This window comes from Equus przewalskii, chromosome 28, assembly GCF_037783145.1.
Source record: "Equus przewalskii isolate Varuska chromosome 28, EquPr2, whole genome shotgun sequence".
In the NCBI taxonomy this organism is placed as follows: Eukaryota; Metazoa; Chordata; class Mammalia; order Perissodactyla; family Equidae; genus Equus; species Equus przewalskii.
Genome location: NC_091858.1, coordinates 19071117 through 19091132, shown reverse-complemented (window position 1 = coordinate 19091132; position 20016 = coordinate 19071117). Strand labels below are relative to the sequence as shown.

The 20016-nt window shown below is 38.6% G+C and overlaps 1 protein-coding gene across 5 annotated transcripts in view; it reads right to left on the bottom strand.

The window, feature by feature from the left end:
- MICU3 (mitochondrial calcium uptake family member 3) overlaps window positions 1-19429 on the bottom strand; it is a 99638-nt gene extending 80209 nt beyond the window's left edge. For all 5 annotated transcript variants that reach the window (XR_011534170.1, XR_011534171.1, XM_008529157.2 and 2 more), the window contains exon 1: window positions 19018-19429. Coding sequence is in view for 3 of the 5 variants with exons in the window: in XM_008529157.2 (XP_008527379.2) it covers window positions 19018-19407 (390 nt within the window). In the remaining 2 variants the exon portion in view is untranslated. The remainder of the gene's footprint in view (window positions 1-19017) is intronic.
- Window positions 19430-20016: the final 587 nt, after the last annotated feature.

The following is a 20016-nucleotide window of genomic DNA, read 5'->3' as shown; positions in this document are numbered from 1 at the left end:
AACAGACAAAAAATTCTCCATCTCACTCATTACTGAATGAGAGAAACGGAAATTACAACAATCATGATAAATAATTCTTTCATACTCAAACTAGAAAAACAATTAAATTTGATAATATTAAGTGAAGAGGGACACTGGAAGCCTATTACTTATTACCGGTGTGGTAATGGTTAATAAATTATGGCACATCAATGGAATAGTCTGTGGCCATTAAAAAGGATATAGTGGATCTAGGGGTGGTACTAATAATAAGAGTCACAAGACACATAGTTGAGTGAAAAAAAGCAAGTTATAGAAGAATGGGTAAAAAAAGACAAAAAAGTTCATGCTTTAAAGAAACATAATATATATGTTACGTGTGTATATATATACACACACATATATATACACACACACATATACATATATATATACAGAGAAAAAGTTGTATAATGGCGTATTATTTTTTAAAAAGCAAACAGAACATACATTATTAGCTCAATTTTTCAAAAGAGTTAGCTTAGTCTAGACCGACCTTCATCAAGGTCACCCAGATAGCAAATGAGTCTGGCACCAGGACGCAGGTGTTATGACACCCAGTCCAGTGTTCTTCCACATTAAACAACTTGGTATAGTAAAATAAAAGTGCATGGGTTTGGTAATCCTTCAGGCCTATATTCAAATGCCAGCTTTACCACTTCCTGGCTAGGTAATCTTGGGAAAAATAATCTCTTTGAGTATTAGCATTTTCAACTGTAAAGTGAACAAATAAATACTAACTCCACAAACTGTGATAATTAAATGAAAACTAAATGAGAACACTTCCTTCTCCCTTGGCCAACAGAATCAGTTTGTCAACATATCCACTCTACTAATCAGCAGGGTCCAGAAATAGTCTTTGGCAGCTCAGCTCCATGCATAAAATTTGAAGAATTGAGTACCTCCGTGGCACTCTAAGTTGGAAATTCTCTAAATATGCCTCTGATGGTAAAACTATTCCAACTGTCTGGCATTTCCCTGTGGCTCCCATCTGCCTCATGCTCTACCACCTTGCTCAATCTTCCTGGCTCAGTTCCAAACATCTAGAATAAACAATATGTGGTATTCTATTTATTTCTTGAGAGTGATGGCTGACTCTTAATGACAAAATCTCTAGCTATGCACTGAGCCACTGTCTCCTAGCCTGGCTACACAATGACTCCAAGATAGCTTTTCTAGATTGCAACTGAAAGAAATGAACACAACATACCATTAATAGTTTGAACTATTCTCCCTAAATGAATCACCTTGAACTTATCCAACTGTATTAGTTAGCTTGGACTGCCATAATAGAATACCACAGACTGGATGGCTTAAACACAGAAATTTATTTTCTCACAATTCTGAAAGCTAGACATCCAAGATCAAGGTGCCAGCATGGTCGGTTTCTGATGAGAGCTCTCTTTCTGGCTTGTAGATTGCCACCTTCTTTCTATGTCCTCACATGGCCTCTCCTCAGTGTGTGGGCACAGAAAGAAAGTGTGAGTGACCTCTCTGGTGCCTCTTCTAATAAGGACACTAATCCTATCAGATCAGGATCCCCCCCACCCCCCATGACCTATTTAACATTAATTACTTCCTTAGAGGCCCCATTTCCAAATACAGCTACACTGGGGGTTAGGGCTTCAATACATGGGTTTTACGGGAAACAACAAACATTGGGTCCATTACACCAACCACAAAACAACTCATCTGCCCTTTTTCTCTATTCATTCATACAGGCCTTAAAAATCTTCTGGCAGGTCATTCCCCTCAAGTTGGCATTTTACTCTCTGGAAGAACTTGAATATTTGGAGATTTTACCATGTATTCTCTCTTTTGGATCATTTATGAACAAACAAACAGAAAACATTAAGATCAGTCCTAGAATCCTCAGCCCACCTGTACCACACTGGGGGGGCGTTTCCTGCTTGCTAGACACAACCTGAGGTTCCCTGCCCACCAACCAGCCTTAGGCTGCAGCATTCCAGTGGGGGGTCTCCTGCATGCCAATTCCAGCCCATGGCTCCCCGTCTGCCAACACTGCCCAGTGGCACCCCAGCAGGCAGCTTCCAGGATGCCAGGCCCAGCTTGTGTTTCCCTGTTGCCAGCCTTGGCCTAGCAACTGCAGGAAAGCTCTAGCTGTGAACACACCTTTCCCAAGGAGGCCTGAATCCCAACCCAGGGAGGCGGCCCCCCACCCCAACTTTTTTGTTCCTTCCTTAGGTACTCTCCCTCAGCCCTGGAGTATTCTTTTGAATTCTGATTCCTTCTTAGTAGCTAATCCTCAGCAAATAATTAATAATTCTTTATATTAAACCTTGTCTGTTCAAATTTCTGTGTGGTTTCTGTCTTCTCACTGGCCCCTGTCTGATACAGAATAGCTTGAAGATGAGTGTCACTGTGTGTTCCACAGAACGGCCTCAGGAACAAGCAGAACAGCACCCAGTAGAGTGAGAGCGAGCAGCCTCTTCTCCTGCGTGTCCCTGCCTCAAGCCGTCCCGGCAGAGGAGAAATGCTCACAAGTCCCAGCGGCAGCATCACAGGCGGGGCAATGGCGGGGAGCTTGGCAGCTGAGGCAACAACCTGACACCCGGCACGCTAACCTCGCTGCTACCCATACACCAAGTCCCTATTTAGCTACAAAAATGTTTTTTCTAAATAGCTGACACATACTAAGGCCTTCTTACACGCCCCGGCCACTGTAGGCCCTGTTAAGAATCCCATAATGTAGGTACTATTATTTTGTCTATTTTACAGATGAGGAAAATGCGACATGGACAGTTAATTAGCTTTGGCAAGGCTCTCCAGTGAAAGAGCTGAGGTTCCTATCTAGGTATTCTGACTCCACAGGCCACTCTCTTAACCATATAGCCATATTCACCTTTGTTTTTATTACTAAGATAAAAACAAGTTTAAGAAAATAAAGAGAAACTCTATTAAAAGCCAATGTTCTTCAATACTGCTATTAAAAAGCATACTTAGGTAGTAAGTTTTTATCTCTGAAAAAGCCTAGAAACAAATACATCAAAATGTTAGCAACTATTACCTCTAAGTGGTAGAATATATCATTTTCTACATCTTTCAAATTTGGCAAAAATAACTTCAAAAAGAGAGTGCTAAAAAAAGCACTAACAAAAGATATAACATTTTAAAAATAATGTTTGATTTCTCATTAGTAGAAATTATTATAGAAAAGGATGAGTAAGTTTTAAAATTATATAATATTACTTAGTTTTGGCAGTTTATTCCCATCACACTGGCATTTTATTTTCTGGAGGAAAAATGTTACTGGAATTTAACATGAATGAAAGTTGAAAAGGCACTATCTGGGAAAAAGTTTATCAAACTAATGTTTTGATTTATAAAACAGATTTTAAAATTAAGTTTAGAGAGGATTAAGGGATGGAAACAAGATTAAAGCTGCTGCTAGTAATAACCAAATAAAATATTAGAAAAAGCAAAGTGATTTTAAGATTAAAGAAATGTAGGTGCAATGGACCTTACAGATTCAAATCAACCATCCCCACTGAGGTTATTTCATAGAAGAATAATGTCCCCGGAAGGTTAAATCATTTAGTTATTGCTACAGACATGGACAGGGCACTAAAGCTGAACCTCTTTACACACTCTATCTCATTTGGGAAATAAAGGTTTTTAAAGGCACAATTAATAAGTAGTCTCTAACTTAGCCCTGAAGGTTTTATATTTGGAGAGTACTGTTTGGAGACTCAGTTTCATCAAATAAGAGAAAGTCTGAAATATTACCATCTAGAAAGTTACCTACGAAAGAAGAAAAAAAGGCTGATTCTCAAGGAAATAGAATAAATTCTTCTCTATCCCCAAATACAAAATTGTGCAGTGTTTATGTGCAGGAACCACAGCACGCTGATAAATTTCCAGCAGATTACCGAGTATACTGCTGGAAAATGGCTCTACATCAGGATCAGAGAGGTGGTGGTTGTGGAGAAGATTAAGGCCAGTGAATTTCTCCCACCACAAAGAAACTGTAGGCATGAGGTAGGAAGCAGATTCTCCTTCAGGCTTCATCAAGGCAGTAAGATTTATTTTTGCAGACTGAGATTACTGAAGACTGCCCAAGGACAATATAAAATCTACACATATAATGTTACGTGTGATATACATACTTTTGATTAAAATTCTTCTTTAAACTTGGGGACTTAGTTCTTATAATGAGAATTAAAAAGTTAAGGACATGATGTTTGAAGTAGTTGGTGGTAGAGAAATATATTAATTATATTAGTGAAGTAACTGATTGCTCTTCCTAGGCATACCGCGTGAGTACATTTCCCAGTATCTCTTGCACTTAGATGTAGCCATGTGACTGAGTTTAGAAAATGGAATGGAAGTGATGCACGCCACTTCCCAGCCTGGCCCATAAAACTTTCCCACATATGTTGTCCCATGCCCCACTGCTTCCTTTTGGGTAACTGGGATGTTGACACCCTGAGTAACCTTGGAAACCACTTGCTGAAGATAGCAAAGGCATTATCAGTCTGGGTCCCTGAGTGACAACCTGGAGGGGAGTCACACAGAGGAGTCTTCCTATCAACCCTATATACCCACCTAGAATTATTACACAAAAAATAAATAAGCTTTCATTGGTTTAATCCACTGAAATTTGAAGGTCTATTTGTTACTACAAACTAGCCTACTCTAACTAATAAAATCATATTTGAATATGATTCTATATATTAAGTTGATCACGGGTCTTGGAGATGATGTGAATGTCTTGACAAGAAGCAGCAGAAAATGAAAGCATACAACTAGATTACTTAATCTGGTATTTCTTTCCGGAGAAGAGTACATTGCAGGGAAAAGAAAATGCTTCAGGAATGTGATATATTCTAAAAATTAAGGAGAAGCTAAAGGATTTTATGTGGTCAAGGGTATAACGCTTACTTTTTTAACAATCTTCCTTCACCTGTAGAACTTGGTCCTAAACATACTCCCAAGAGTTCAGCTTACTTGTGGAACTGAATGAACCTGATCTCCTGTCTTTTATCAATGTTTTTGTCATGGATGATGATGAACTCACTCTGCTTTTCTCTGCCACTGACTGCACTTAGACACCAATATTTGGAAAATAAATTCTGAGCCATTGATACTGATGGAGGCAGGTATGCCCTGGTTATGTTACTTACCACCTTGCCAGTGGCAACTTGTAGGCATTCCTACTCACTTACTAAAGAGGACTTTGAAACAACTCATGGTCCTTGCCATCCCAAATCACGTCAGAGAGAACTTCAACATTCAAGTAGATGACCCATCCAATATCTTACCTCAAAGTTCTCTGACTTCCCAACTTCAAAATTCAAGGACAAAATTCTATCACCTCACTACATCATCACCTAGAATGGCTCCATCTCTTGGGCTAGTGGACACTGCTAGAGAAAAATCACGGAGCCAATACCCACTTATGAACTGAAACTCTTTTCTCTAGTATCACAGGAAGATTCACTCTTTCCTATGGAACTAAAAGTGAGGGTGAGATGAAGGCAAATTTAGGGTGAGGTAGTAATACATTGAGCAAATTTACTTCTGATAGATCATTTCCTCTGTGAAGAATGGAGGTCATTTGCTTGAGACAGGGAAGGGTGGGGTGTGCTGCAGGTAGGGTAGGCAACAAAATCTTCGAGTAGCTGCTGTGGGATGAGAAATGGAGGTATCAGGGACATGTAAAAGGGTTGCTAAGCATGTCTCCTTGTGCATGTTTCTGTTTCTCAAGGGTTTATACCTAGATAGAATTTGAGTTATTAGGCATGTGTATCTTCAATTTACTACATAATGTCAATCTATTTTCCAAGGATTTGTACCCCTAACAGCAGAGTATGAGAATTTTGTTGCTCCATATTATTGCCAATAGTCATTGTATTTTTAATTTTACCAATTTAATTGGTAAGAAATGGGGCTTCGTTGTGGTTATAATTGTATTTCTCTTTTATTAGCAATGCTGAGCATCTTTTCATGTTTATTGGTCTTTTGACTATCTTCCTCTTGTCTTGTTCAAACCCTTTGCCATTTTTCTATTGTGCTGTCTTTTTTCTAATTGATTTGTAGATCATCACTATATATTCTGAATACCTATTCCTTGCAAATGCTATGTACTGTTAAGTTTCTTCTTCCAATCCAAAGCTTCTTTGTATTTTATTAGATATTTTTGTTTTAATGAAGTGAAATGTAGCAGTATTTTCCATTCTAGGTTGTGCTTTTTGTCTTGCTTTGAAAATCCTCCCCCTCATGGGGTAAAAAATTTATTTTCATATATCTTCCTCTAAATATCTTAAAAGTATTACTTATTACATTTAGGACTCTAATCCACCTGGATTATTATGGCATGAAGTAGGCATCTAATTTTATTTTATTTTTTCACACACAGAACACTTTAAGTCTAATCATGGCCTATTGTCTTGCATATCACTGTTGTTCAATATTTGAGATCCACCTTGGTTTAACTCCTTTCAAAATAATAATAATAATTATTGCTGTAATATGTAGTCAACGTTTAAGAATTACCCCCATTTTTACCAATTTCTTTATATACCATTGCTTCTTGAATTTCACCCTTCTTTTTATGTGCATTTCTTCCTGATATTCACTCTTTAATAGTTCTTTCAATGATGATCTAAGACCGGTAAAATCTTTCAGTCTTATGAAAATGAATTTATTTTATCCTCACTGCTAAATAATTTACCTAGGGATAAAAATCTATGTTGCAAGTTATTTTCTCTCAGCATTTTGAAGATATATTCTACTGTCTTCTGGCTTCTATCCATTGTCACAGATTAGTCTTCAATCAGGCCAACTGCTACCCCTTTGTAGGAAATCTGCTGTTTCTCTTCATCTTTGATTTTACATTTTCACTATAATCTGCCTAAATATAGATTTATTTTTATTTACCCTGTTCAGGACTGTTTATGCTTCCTGAATCTGAAGATTAATGCCTTTGTTCCTTTCTGAGAACTGTTCAGTCATTCTCTCTTAGAATATCGTCTTTCTCATTCTCTCTATTCTCCTAGTCTTAACCCTTAATAGATGAATTTTAGACCCTGTCAACCTATTTTCCACGTCTCTTAAACTCTCCTTAATATTTGCCATTTCTTTAAAAGTGTGTTTCATTTTGTGTAGTTTCCTCAAAATTATCTTCCAGGTTACTAATTGCCTCTTCAGTTACGTTTTATATATTGCCTAACCTATCCAACCTCCAATGACTGTATTTTACCTTTCTAGAAGTCCTAGTTGATTCTTTATTGTAATCTACCTATTCTTTTTCATACTGATTTCTCATTATGTCTTTAATCATTTTGAATATATGAATATACTTAATTTCTAGACTCAACCAAATTATTCTATTATTAAATTGTTAAGAATCTAATCACTCAGTTTGCTTGCTCTTTTTCACAGAACTTCATATATTTTGTACTTTTGGATTATGAGCTTATCCTCTTCTAGACCTTATCTGTAGGAATTACACATGGTCATTGTTTAGTGCATTTCCCTCCAAAGAAGCTTTGCATTTCTTTCTGCCAGCTACATCAACTTTTTCTCTCATCGAATAATGTAAGTTCTAACTCTGAACCCATATAAAGTAGAGTAGGATCATTTTTATACATCCTCAAGAGAGTCCTTTTTTCCACTTAGAGCCCAGGCAGACATCTTCAGGTTTCCCTGTCAACAACTTGTAATGGGAGGATAATTTTTTTCTACTCCATTCTTTTAATGAGGGCTCTGGCTTTATGAAGGTGGTGTCTCAGCTCCAACTTCCCAAGGCCTGTCTCTTGCCCCTAGAGAGGCATTAAAATCCAAGTCCCTAGAAGTCCATGAATAATGACCCATCACTCCTCCATGTAAGCCACAGCTCGCACAGCTCACACTGTTCTAGTTATTAGTTTCCTCCTTATTTCTGCCCTGGCAATGTCCCTTAATTTCTTATAAATATAGTAGGGTATTTAAAAGGATGTTTAAAATATCTTTATGACAGATTATATAGCATGCTGTATTGCTAGAACCAGAAGTATGAACCATTTATTTTATTAAAGGGGCATTCCATATTTTATTTATGAGTATTTTCATTTCATTTAAAAGCCATTTTCCCAACACAATATACTTCACACCTAACAAAGACTGACAGATATCTATTACTCACTCTCTAGTTTTTTCTTAGAAAGAAAACTCTGATTTTCAAATAGGCACAACAGCACACAGAATAAAGGTTACATTTTCCAGGCTTTGTTGCAGTTAGAGAGAGCCATTTGACTAAGTTTTGGCCAATAATGTACAAATAGAAGTTTTTTGAGACTTCTTGGAAGGCCAATTAAAAGATGCTGACTCAGCCATGGGAGGCACAGGTAAGTAAAGGCAAAGTCATTATCTTGACTCATTTCTCCTGACCCCAAGCCAACTGCTCTTATTGCACCTTGCTTTCACTTACTTCAACCTATGTCACGTCCATAATCACTTTAATCCCTGAGCTTAAAGCTGCTGTAGAGGGCAGCCATAAGTAGAAATGGGCAAGGAGATCATTGCAGAGGGAGGACACGAGAGAAAGGAATGGGAGGAAGATCTGTATTCTCCCAAGCATAGCTAAACAATCAGCTGAAGATCAAAATTGCTTTGGACTAGGATGTAGTGCTGTGAGTGAATCAGTAAGGATACCACAGTGTCTTCACCAACTTTTCTAGGTTAGGTACCTCTGACCCCTCTGTCCCCAAAAAGAATTCAACTCCCTAGGGAGCCACTCTGCTCGCCTACACAATTAAGAAAGCACAGCTGCAAATACTTGAATTATACAGTACATTTAAGAATGCCACTTTCTCCGTAGATTCTAAGAGATCACTTCCTGAATAAAACGTATCACCAAAATATGGAAGAGACATGTTTCTAGAACTTTTCTATCAGCCTATAATCAAACAATACACCCCTACTACCTGAGTAACTTCTGCTTTTATGTATCTGACATTCAGATAATCCCTCTCTGGTTCACTTGTCCATATCCTTCCCATTTTCAACATTCTATTGGTGATCAGAGTTCAACTCAATCTATGGCATCAGCCATGTTCCAAATTCTGTTGGAGGAGGGGTGTGGGTAGAAGACCAAAGATACAAAGTGCTACTCTCCTATAATTTGCCAGCCAATGGCAGGAACCTTGAGAAGTCTGCCTGCTTGTCTACAGTTTTATAAAAACTTAAAAATAACTGCTATAATAATTCAGGAGAAGTCCTAGATCTTAACTATTTGATAATATATATGTGTAATATTTTTTATAATTAAATATTTAGTTCACAATAGCACCTGGTATTTGTACTTTGGACTAAAAAGTTTAGAATCTAATGATCAAAGTATGAAGTGTAGATTTTAACCTTACTCCCCAAATATGATGCCTTGACTTAAAGTCTGTGTCATAAAAGACTTGAATCAAAGCTCTTATGTGACTTTTATGATGATGAGGTAATCACCAGGGCTGGCAGATCAGAGGAGAACATGACAGGCATATGTGAGAGCACACCTGCACAGTAAATGGACCGAAAGGTTACTAAGACTGTACTCTCTATGATGAGGACATAAAATCCTGATGTGAACCATTTATTTGGACAGGAAGCAGTCTGGAGGAAGCCATGTGCCAATTAAGATTGAATGTGGAAAGGAGGTAAAGCTCAAGTCACACTGATATCCTTTCACCACAAACCCTAATCCAAAAGCTACCTATTACTGTCCTTGGGACTCCATCATTAAGCTTGATCATAGTAATATTGTGAAACCTGTCTTAATCTGGGGACAATGAGTGAATGTGCTTGAGTGTATATGGAGATTACAACATATCCCATCTTTACATTAGTAAGAATAAATTTAAAGTGTTTGGAAGAAGTTCAGATAATCCCATTTGAATAGAACTAATTTTCACAGGTTGGAACTAGCTTAAACTGGACAAAACCCATGAGAGCCTCTCTGATCTGATGTGAAGCTGGGTAGGAAAAATGCACGTTGAACTGCTGCAAGCATGTTGAATAATCCTAGTCACCTAGGATTATCTCATCTAGTCAATACTTACAGTATCAACTGGATAGATATCCCCCTTTTCAGAAAGCAGAAAAAAACAGAATTATTTCAAATTCCTTTATATAAACTTCCTGTATTCTAAATTCTGGAGATGGAGCTGTGTACTAAAATAGTTTAAAGGCAACTTAGTGAATGGGCGGAAAAGCGGAATACATGCATTCTATTTTTTCAATTTAGAAAAATAACTCTTTAATGAGCAAACGCTTACTATGCTAGTCAATTAAATAAAACAGCACTAAAGTTCCCCATTTTACTCAGTTTATATAATCTATCAATACATCAGAGAATAAAAGAGTAGAGGTTTACTTAAAGAAAAAGGTGAAGAAAATAATATATCTAGAAAATGCTGTTTAGTACACAAATGACTAGGTGTTTTCTTTAATGCTAGAAAGATAATGCCATAAATAGAACTTGTTTGATTTTTTTTAAACACATTTTTCTCCAGCACAAGAGTGTTTACACTACACAAAATAAAGTTATTCAAATTCTTAGTGTTTGGCACAACAATTACAGTAGATCAGTGAGAATTAATATTCTCCAGTTTAAACTTGCCCATCAAGTTTAAACAAAAAGAATAAAATCTGTACTGTACTATAAATTTGGTGCATTTCCTATGTAACTTAAACATTATATCATGAGTAAAAAAGTACTAATTAGATCATATTACTAAAGTTTATACATCTCATAAAGAGGGATAACATAAACAAGAATTAGAACAGCAAAAGTTGTGACCATGTAAAAATATTCATTGAAAAAAAATTTTTTTCTTTTTTTGAGGAAGATTAGCCCTGAGCTAACTACTGCCAATCTTTCTCTTTTTGCTGAGGAAGACTGGCCCTGAACTAACATCCATGCCAATCTTCCTCTACTTTATACATGGGACGCCTACCACAGCATGGCTTTTGCCAAGCAGTGCCATGTCTGCACCCGGGATCCGAACTGGCGAACCCTGGGCCGCCCAGAAGCGGAATGTGCGAACTTAACTGCAGCACCACCGGGCCGGCCCTCATTGAAAAATTTACACATTTCATGAGCAAGTTCAATATTCATTTTATCCTTTAAAATCTCATACTTAACTTTGCAAATTATAAAACATGAGCAAATTAAAGGATTTCATGGTTTTCTAGCTTCTTTTTAAAATGGTTATTTCAATCTTCCACTCTCCCCCAAGTCTCTATCACAGTTACTCCACAAATGTCTATTGTCTTGCTCCCAGAAGATGACATCACCTTCTATTTCACAGAGAAAGTAGAAGCCACCAGGCAAGAACTCCTTCAACTACTTGCCACTACATGACTTGTGATGGAAATGGCATCACTCCTACTATCTAAGATTAAATTCTTCCCTGTGCTTTAACTTTCATCTCCCATCTCCACCTTGGTCCCTGGCAAATCAATTATCCTCTCTTCCTTTGGGTTTAGTGTTCCTCTTCTTTCTTTCAGCATTTAAATATATTTAAAGGTCTTTCATCTCAAAAAAAAAAACCCAAAAAACAAAAAACAATTCTATGTCCCTTAAGCTACTGCCCTCTCTCCTCCTCTTCATGGCCAAATTCATGAAAGGGTTGTCAACACTTACCTCATGTTGTCCACTTCACCTTTTCTTTACCTGTACTCTCAACTTATCGAACTATAATCTGATTTTCACCTCCAAGATCTTACCAACATCACGCATGACCTCTTATTGCTAAATCCACCAAACACTTTCCACTTCTCATCTTAGCTGACCTCTTCTGGTAGCGTTCACTGTAACTGAATAACTCTTATTTGAAGTACTATCTTTTGTTGGCTTCCATGACTCTCCTGGCTTTCTTTTTACCTGTCTGGACCTTACTTCTCAGCTTTTTGCAGAGTTTCATTTCTCTGTCTGCCTTTAAATCAATGATGCTCACCAGGGCTCTCTCCTTAGGTGTTTTTCTCTTCTTGTACATATTCTGAACAACGTCATCCATTCTTATGACTTTAACACTTAATGATTCTGAAACCTATTTCTATAGTGCAGATTTCTCTCCTGAGCTTCTGACTTATGTAGCCAACTGGAATTTCGCTTTAGCTGTCCAAAAGACACCCTGATCCACTGTGCAAGTTAAAAGCTTATCATCCATGCCCATACCCCCACACCTTTTTTTCCCCCTGAGGACCCAGTCTCAGTGAACCACTATGCAATCCACCTAGTTGCCCAAGATAAAAACTTGAATATCATCCTAGACTCTTCCATCTCCCTCATCCCTAAAATCCAATCAACTACCAATCCTGCTGATCCTACCTCCTGAATCTCTCTCCAACCCAGCAACTTCTCACTGCTTCACTGCCATTTCCCTAGTAAAGCCAGAACCATCTCTTGTCTAAAGAAATATTATGGTTAAAAACTGCTTGACACGTATTTTTTTTCAAGTAAAAAATATGGAGAATCATATCCTCTAACATTCTTATCTAAGAAGCAACAGCACCCTACCTGGCCTCCTACTTTTCAGCACTGCCTCTCTTCCTCTAGTTCCCCATTCAAAGTGATACTCTTAAAATGTAAATTGGATTATATCATTCTCATGACTAAAAATCTGTCAATGCCTCCCTATTACTCTTAAGATAAAGTTCAAACTCCTTAATAGGCCTAGAAGGTCTTGTACCATCTGCCTCCCGATTACCTTCTAGCCTAAAGTCTGATCACTCTTGCCTTAAATTTTCTGCTATACATCCACACTGACCTTTCAGTTCCGGGAACACACTATGCTTATTCTCACACATGTTTTCTCCTCCACCTAGAAGACATTTCTTCATCTCCCTGCCTCCCTCTTTACCTAATAATTCCCACTCATCCTTCAAGTCTCAACTCAGATGTTACTTCTGGGAAGGCACATTTAAGGTCACAAGTCTGGGTTACATGTCCTTCCTGCATGAGTAGACTCTCTTTTTCCCACCACATCACTTTACCATATTGCATTATAATTATTCTGTATCCTCACTAGACTGTAAACTGCAAAAGGACGTGAATTTTATTTTGTCCACCACTAAACCCCTAGCACCTACCACACCTCCAGTAAAAATTCCTTGAATAAAATACCTGAACGACTAAATGGATCAATTGACAGATGAATGGATAAATTTACTGTTTCCAAGAAGCATATAATATGGAAATCCTGATTTTTATGGCTATGAAATTGAAAGAAACTGCTTGATACATAAGTCTTAAGAATTATTAATCATTTAGATAGAATCATGTACGCTAACATAAATGATCTTCCCTAATACTTTTCCAGGACCAGAAAAGATAATACTCTTTGGCATATCAAGGACCATTAACATAATGCATATTATTTAAAAGAGAAAGAGGTGGAGGGGATAGGAGTTTAAGGAAGATTTTCTGACAGAACTGCTACACTGATAGCAACTAAACAACTTCTGAAAACTGGTATGGGAATCGGGTGGTCAGCAGTTTAGATATATAATTTTACATGTGCAACAATCTCAAAATAAGAAAAACACTGAAGTATTTAATACTAAAAGACTAAAGACTCCAAAGAGAATGAAGCTGTTGTCTTCTTACATGTTTAGAGAGAGGAAAACAAAAATGTATGTACTCTGTATCTGCTATCTCGTGAAACTGTAACTAGTTACTAAATTCACATCTGCTGCTAATGCTCTGACTCAGTGTCCAATCCTTAGTCCTCACAGGTAACATAAGGAGGTAATACATCCGTTATTCTACCTTCCTAAATTAAGGTGTGCAGATGACTTCCTAATTTATAAAGTCAAATACAAATTTGCACAGATGAGATGATTTTGTAAAAGCAAGATTTCTAAAGGACTGTAATAATTAACACATTGTAATTTATTCTTGGATTTAGAATTCATTCAATTGGTCATTAAATAAGAATTGATTAAAAATATTATGAGATACAAGGCTTATGTGTTATATGGGGGATGAATAAAACTTCCCTGAAAGAAGCTTCAAAAATTTAGGCTTAATATAATTGTTTTAAGGATCCCAAATATCTTCTTTAATCATTAGGTAGAAAATGGCATCCATTTCTCAAAAATTATTAAAGGTAAATTATATATTCAATTCATATGAGGGCAGCTACATTTTACTTTACTTAGTACTCATTGACAGTCCAGCCCCAAATTATACAAACAGAATTATATGTGAGAATCAATTAGGAAGTCAACTTAAACCTAAATACTATTTACCTGAATTCCAATTCAAAATACAATTCAGTGTTTTTATTTTTTAACGTAAAGATCATACAGTCCAAGTTAAAAAAAACCTGTTATACACCTGTATTCAAACTGATTGCTGTGCATTATTTGAAAATCTCCAAGTCTTGGAAAATAGAATTACACATGAGAATTTTTTCTTTTTAATTTAAGTTCAAGGTCATGATGGTTGCAATTCCTGATTCCCAACGTGAATCTGAATAAAAGGACATCCATAAAATGTTGTAATTATCTTTCACTGCAACCCAGACAAAATGTGCATGCGTTTCACAACTCCTGGTTTGGTGTAAAACGAAAGAGGATATATTTTTTTCCAAATTCATCTAAATTTTATTCTGTGATTTACTTAGGAAAAAAATCAGCACTCAAATTGTTGTATGTGAATCTAGAACATGATCAGACCACTAGAAGGAATGCAGGTAGAATCTGATGCATTTACTTATCACAGAGTGATTCAGGAAACCAAAAGAGGGATCACCTAGTTTAGCTTCCTATACTAGAATGTTATTCTACCAGAATCAACCCATCTAATTTCACATCTATGTGACTTCCCTCACTCTATAAAACATTAGGACTTTTCTACATTTATACTTCTAGCGAATTCTTAAATATTCTGGGAAAGAATAAACATAATCTCATGTCTCAAAATGTGCTGCCTTAAAAAGAGGCTAGAAAAGATATACAGTGAAAGAAACTTAAAATGCATAATTATTGGCAATGATTATAGAAATATACAAAAGAGATACAAATATTGTTTTCTTTTCCTCTTCTCAAAGCTTCTTAAGATAAACAAATCATAAAATAGATCACATGTTCTCTATAATAAGTGAAATACCAGATTAAAGTGTGTTAAACAATCTAGCAGATTTTTTTTTTATTCTGGACCTAAAACAAGCAGGCAGTTCTAGAACAAAAATTTTTTCCACTAATAAAAATAACGCTTTAAGGCTAAAACTGTAAGGCTTTAAACAAAATCTTGTTAACATCTCTTTATAATACTAATAAAGTTCATGGTCATGTTTACTCAAAAATTTTGGCAAGCTAAACATGCACAATTAAAATAAATAGAATGTCACATGACTTGGTCTCCCAAAACCTGGAATGTTGACCTTGACTGAAGTATTCCCAATTCAAATGCTATAAATAACTACTTTAGCTGAACAAAATATAAAACTATTAATTGTTGCAGAATATAGTTATGGTTTTTCAATGTGTTTGTCCCATGCGAATATTTAGCATGGACTTCTTTGTTCGACAAATATTTAGTGTGTGTCCAGGGCTAAGCCCTATGACAGGCAATGAAGACATAAAGGTCATCAAGACCAACACAATGCCTCTTCTTAAAGGGCTAAGACAAGCAGAGAAGACAACAAATAATTGCAAAAAGTCATCATCTGGGAGTATAGGAAAAGCAGCGCTATTTTAACAAATCTATAGTCAAGGAAGGCCTTCTGGCAGAAGTTCGGAAGAGTGTCTTTAAAACAAAATTTCCAAGGCTACGGTAATACAACAGCATGTCTGTAGGTTACTGCTGTTCATGCCATCAGGTAAATTATTCTCATAACACATACACGTTAATTTATATACTAGGATTTTGTTCAGTATAATATGCTGCTTTAAAGAGGCTTTATAAATCAAAGGTTCTTAGGTATAGTTTTAAACATCAAAAAGGATCATTTCTACCACTTCAAGAAAATCAAATAAGCATAATAAATGAAGTGGCAACAAAGGTTTAAAATACTCCTGAAAAACAGGAGATTGACCTCACAATTTCTTTCAAACTCTTCCTCCCCTAACCACATTAAAATCACAATAAAGGTATTTTTAAAAAGGTGGAAACATACAAGAACTAAGAAAGAGAAAATAGGAGACGAAAACACTCAAGAGAATTAATCAACTTTTTATAAAATTGAAGAGATGGGGGAGTGATAATTGACCCAGGGGAGCACAGGCACTACCGGTGTACTGTGGAGGAGGAGGCGAGATGGAAGTGAGCTGATTTATGGTACAGACCCCAGAAAGGATAAGGCCTTGAGAACACAAGGAGCTGTGGAGGCAGAGTAAGCGGTGGGGCTGAAAACAGAGGATTAGATACAATATGTGAGTAGTCACTGGATACTCCCCCAGCACACATGCTCTCACACATATGTGCACGTGCACCAGCATCCAGATTACTACTCCTCTCACTTCTCCTATTGTTTGCAGAAGCTCAATGACACCAGAGAAAAAGACTTAAAAAACACTGACCTTTGGATGTCACTCTAATGAAAAGCCCATATAATCAAATGAAAAGCCACACTCGTGTATAAAGAGCTTCTGAGTGGCTCTCAAATATAGACAGGAAACAATCACAGATATGTGATGAAAACCCCCAAAATGAAAGTGATAGCTTAGACAATGAAACAGGAATAAAAAAGAACCTGGAGGAAATGACACATGGAGCAGAAGACAATTAAAAAGCAAAACAAAACTAGAATCAATATCCTTATACTAAAGAGAGAAATTTAGCAGCCATGAAACAAAATAGAATGCTGTAACACATGAACATTGGAGAATACAAAATAGTTCTTCGAATTAAAAAGTCTGGATAGCTGAAATAAGACATTCCATAGGAAGGCTGGAAGATAAAGCCAAAGATATCTCCCATAAAAACAAACAAAAAGATTAAAAAGTTGGAATATAAGAGAGATCAGAATTAGAATTAGATTAAGATCTGTCATGCGGTATAACTTCAGACTAACAGAGGTTCCAGAAAAAAAAAACCCAGAGAAAATGGAGAAGAGGAAATTACCAAAGAAATAATACAAGAAAAGTATAAACTACTTTCAGACATGAATTTCCATATTGAAAGGGCCATCGAGTACCTAGCACAATACACGAAAAAACGCCCACACCAAAGCTCATTACTGTGAAATTTTCAAACACCGGGGATAAAGAGAAGATTATAAAAGTTTTCAGAGGGGAAAAAAGATCAAATACGAAAGGAATAACAATGAGAATGTATGACTAGAGATTAGGGAAGGGTAAGATACAGGACATCAGTATTATCTGACTTCTAAAACAACGTACAGGAAGTTTCCTAAATACTAAGCAATAGTAATGTAAGGAAATAGATAATAAATAAGTAAATAAATGAATAACATAAAAAATAAAACAAATTTATGGAATACTTACTACATGCTAGGGGTACCATTCTAACTTTTAAATGTATTAACTCATTTAAATCTCTTAACTCCAGAGAAAGACACTATTAACCTCATTTTATAGTTGAGGAGACAGGCACTGTAGGGTTAAGTAATGATACAACTAGTAAGTGGTGAAGCCAGAGTCCCAGCTTTCTGAGTGTTGTCTTTTAAAAACTGCATGATACTGTCTCTCAACTTTAAAAGTAAAATTAATTTTAGAAAATAAGAAAAGAAAATACTATTTTAAAGTTCCATACCATCCTATTCTGTTCCCAGATGAACTACGGTTGATTAAAGTTGTGACATGGTCAATCACGACACAAGTTTAATGAGTCTGTGTATGACTCATGGTGGGGGGGTATGAAGGTTGAGGGCATTTGCTAGTATTTTAAGAATTCATTGTATAAAAGTACTTTCTGCTTTATGTATTTGTGATTTGCTGCTAGAAGGTCCATAAAGTAGATTCCCCGACCTAAATATATCAACAACCTCCACCAAAAGAACTGATGCACTTACATCAGATCATTACCGTGTATTTGGGAAAAGAACCAAGGGTATACAAATTTCATCAAAGTTAAAAACTGCACGGCTGCCTCTTTTCTAAATTATTGGCATCTAAGCCCTTCACACTCTTCCAGTCTTGCATGGAAAACGTCCCTAGATGACTTTCCTAGTCATTTACATGACTACTTTTTAAATTTACTGATATGACCAAAATATTGTGCTCCTTTACTCTCACCTTACGCTCATCTTCACCTTAGTTTATGAACGACATAATGATACTTGCACATTTTCATTTGAGTTCCCCTGTAGGAGTTAGCTTCATTGTTTCCTACTTTTTTGCTCTCCTATCCATTTTCTCACTTATTGTTCCTACTTAAGAGATTCTAGCATGCGGGTGGGGGGAGAAATATACTCTTCTTGAATAGATTTTTTTTTTCTTTTCCATTCTGGTGACATCTTCATTCTTTCTGACCAATGATAAAGAAGCTAGGCAATTTTGGCATTTCCTCTCTTGGGACTAATAAACTTCCACACAATAACGTAGTAGCTTTTGACACCTCAGACCACTGCTTCAAAACTCATCCTACTGCACCGGACCTCCTGGATCATTTGCTGTTGCACAGCCCAACCTGGCAGTTATTTTCTCTCACCTATAAAGACCTCCACTTTCTGCCTGCCATGCCCTTGACTTCTTCTGAGTCGGTTTTTGGTTTTGTCTTGGTTTGGTGGTTTGGTAGGTAGGTGGTAGCTGCAGCTACCCTTAAGGTCCTGATGCATCAATGACAGCATCATCTGTGTCCTCCGAACACCCGCATGAATGGACCCAGAGCTGCCTGGCCTAGCAGGTCTCGGTCTCGTTCACGGGAGGTCCCCATCCGCGCCCGCAGAGCTCACACTGCGACAACCTCCAACGTCCGGAGTCACTGGGGCCCCCAGTCTCAGGCGCCCCCAGCCCGGCTGGGCTGTCACACCGTCCCTCCCCGCGCTCAGGTGGCACACCTGCGGGCCGGCCGGCGCGCGCACGCGCTCACACACCTACCGTCTCCTTGGCAGCCGCGACCGGGATGGGAAGCAGCCCCCGGCCGCGCGGCGGGTCCTCCGGCTCGGCGGCCGCGCCCTCGGAGGGGCGCCCGGGGGACGGCCCCCGCGTGGAGTCGGCCCTGGGGTCCCCATACAGCTGGTAGCACACGAGGCCGACCAGCCCCCCGCCGGCCGCCGCTGCGATGCTCAGCTCCCCCCAGCGTCGCCGCCGCCTCCAGGCTGCCTCAGCCACGGCCCCCTCCTCCTCCTCCCTGCAGGAGAAGGGACGGCCAGGAGGGCCCGGGGCTAGCCCTGCAGGCCGCCCCCACGGCCCCGGGAAGGGGTGGAGAGGGGAAGGCGGAGGCGGGAGCCGAGGCGGCGGCCACAGGAGCCTCCGCAGCGCAGCCATAGCGGGTGCTGCCGGCGCCAGAGCTGGGGGGGGGGGGGGGGGGAAGGGGGGGCGGGGGAGGGGGGCGCGAAACCTCGCGAGAAGTCGGTGTGCGGAGCTTCGCTGGTGTCCGAGAGCGACCCCTACAAATACGCCGCTTGGGGTGCCCGCCGGACCCCCTATAGCTGGCTGGGCCGTGGGTCTCCGGCTGAGGAGAGCGTGGGGTAGCGCGCAGATCTCGGGTGGTTTTGGCTTCGCACTCCCTGCCCGGCCCCGCGCTGCCAGCCCAACCCCGCAGTCATAAATAACTGCACCTACCCCCCACCCCCCCGGGTGGCACCTGACTGCGAGAGAACCCAACACCGCAGGCGACACCCAGGTCACCGGAGCTTAGACGAGCCCTCGTGCGCGGGGGGTGGAGGGGAGTGCCGGACGCCCCTCCGCTAACTTGGCCCTTCGCCTCTGTTTTGCTGGGTTGGTCTCGGATCGTTGATAGCCCCCCTCTAAGAAGTCACATCCCTTACCGTTATTCTGGCCTTCTGACGCAAGGTCGTGAATAATTTGCAATCGTATCTTCAAGTGTACAACAGAAATGAAGTATGAAATTTTGGCTCAAGTCATAAAGATGGT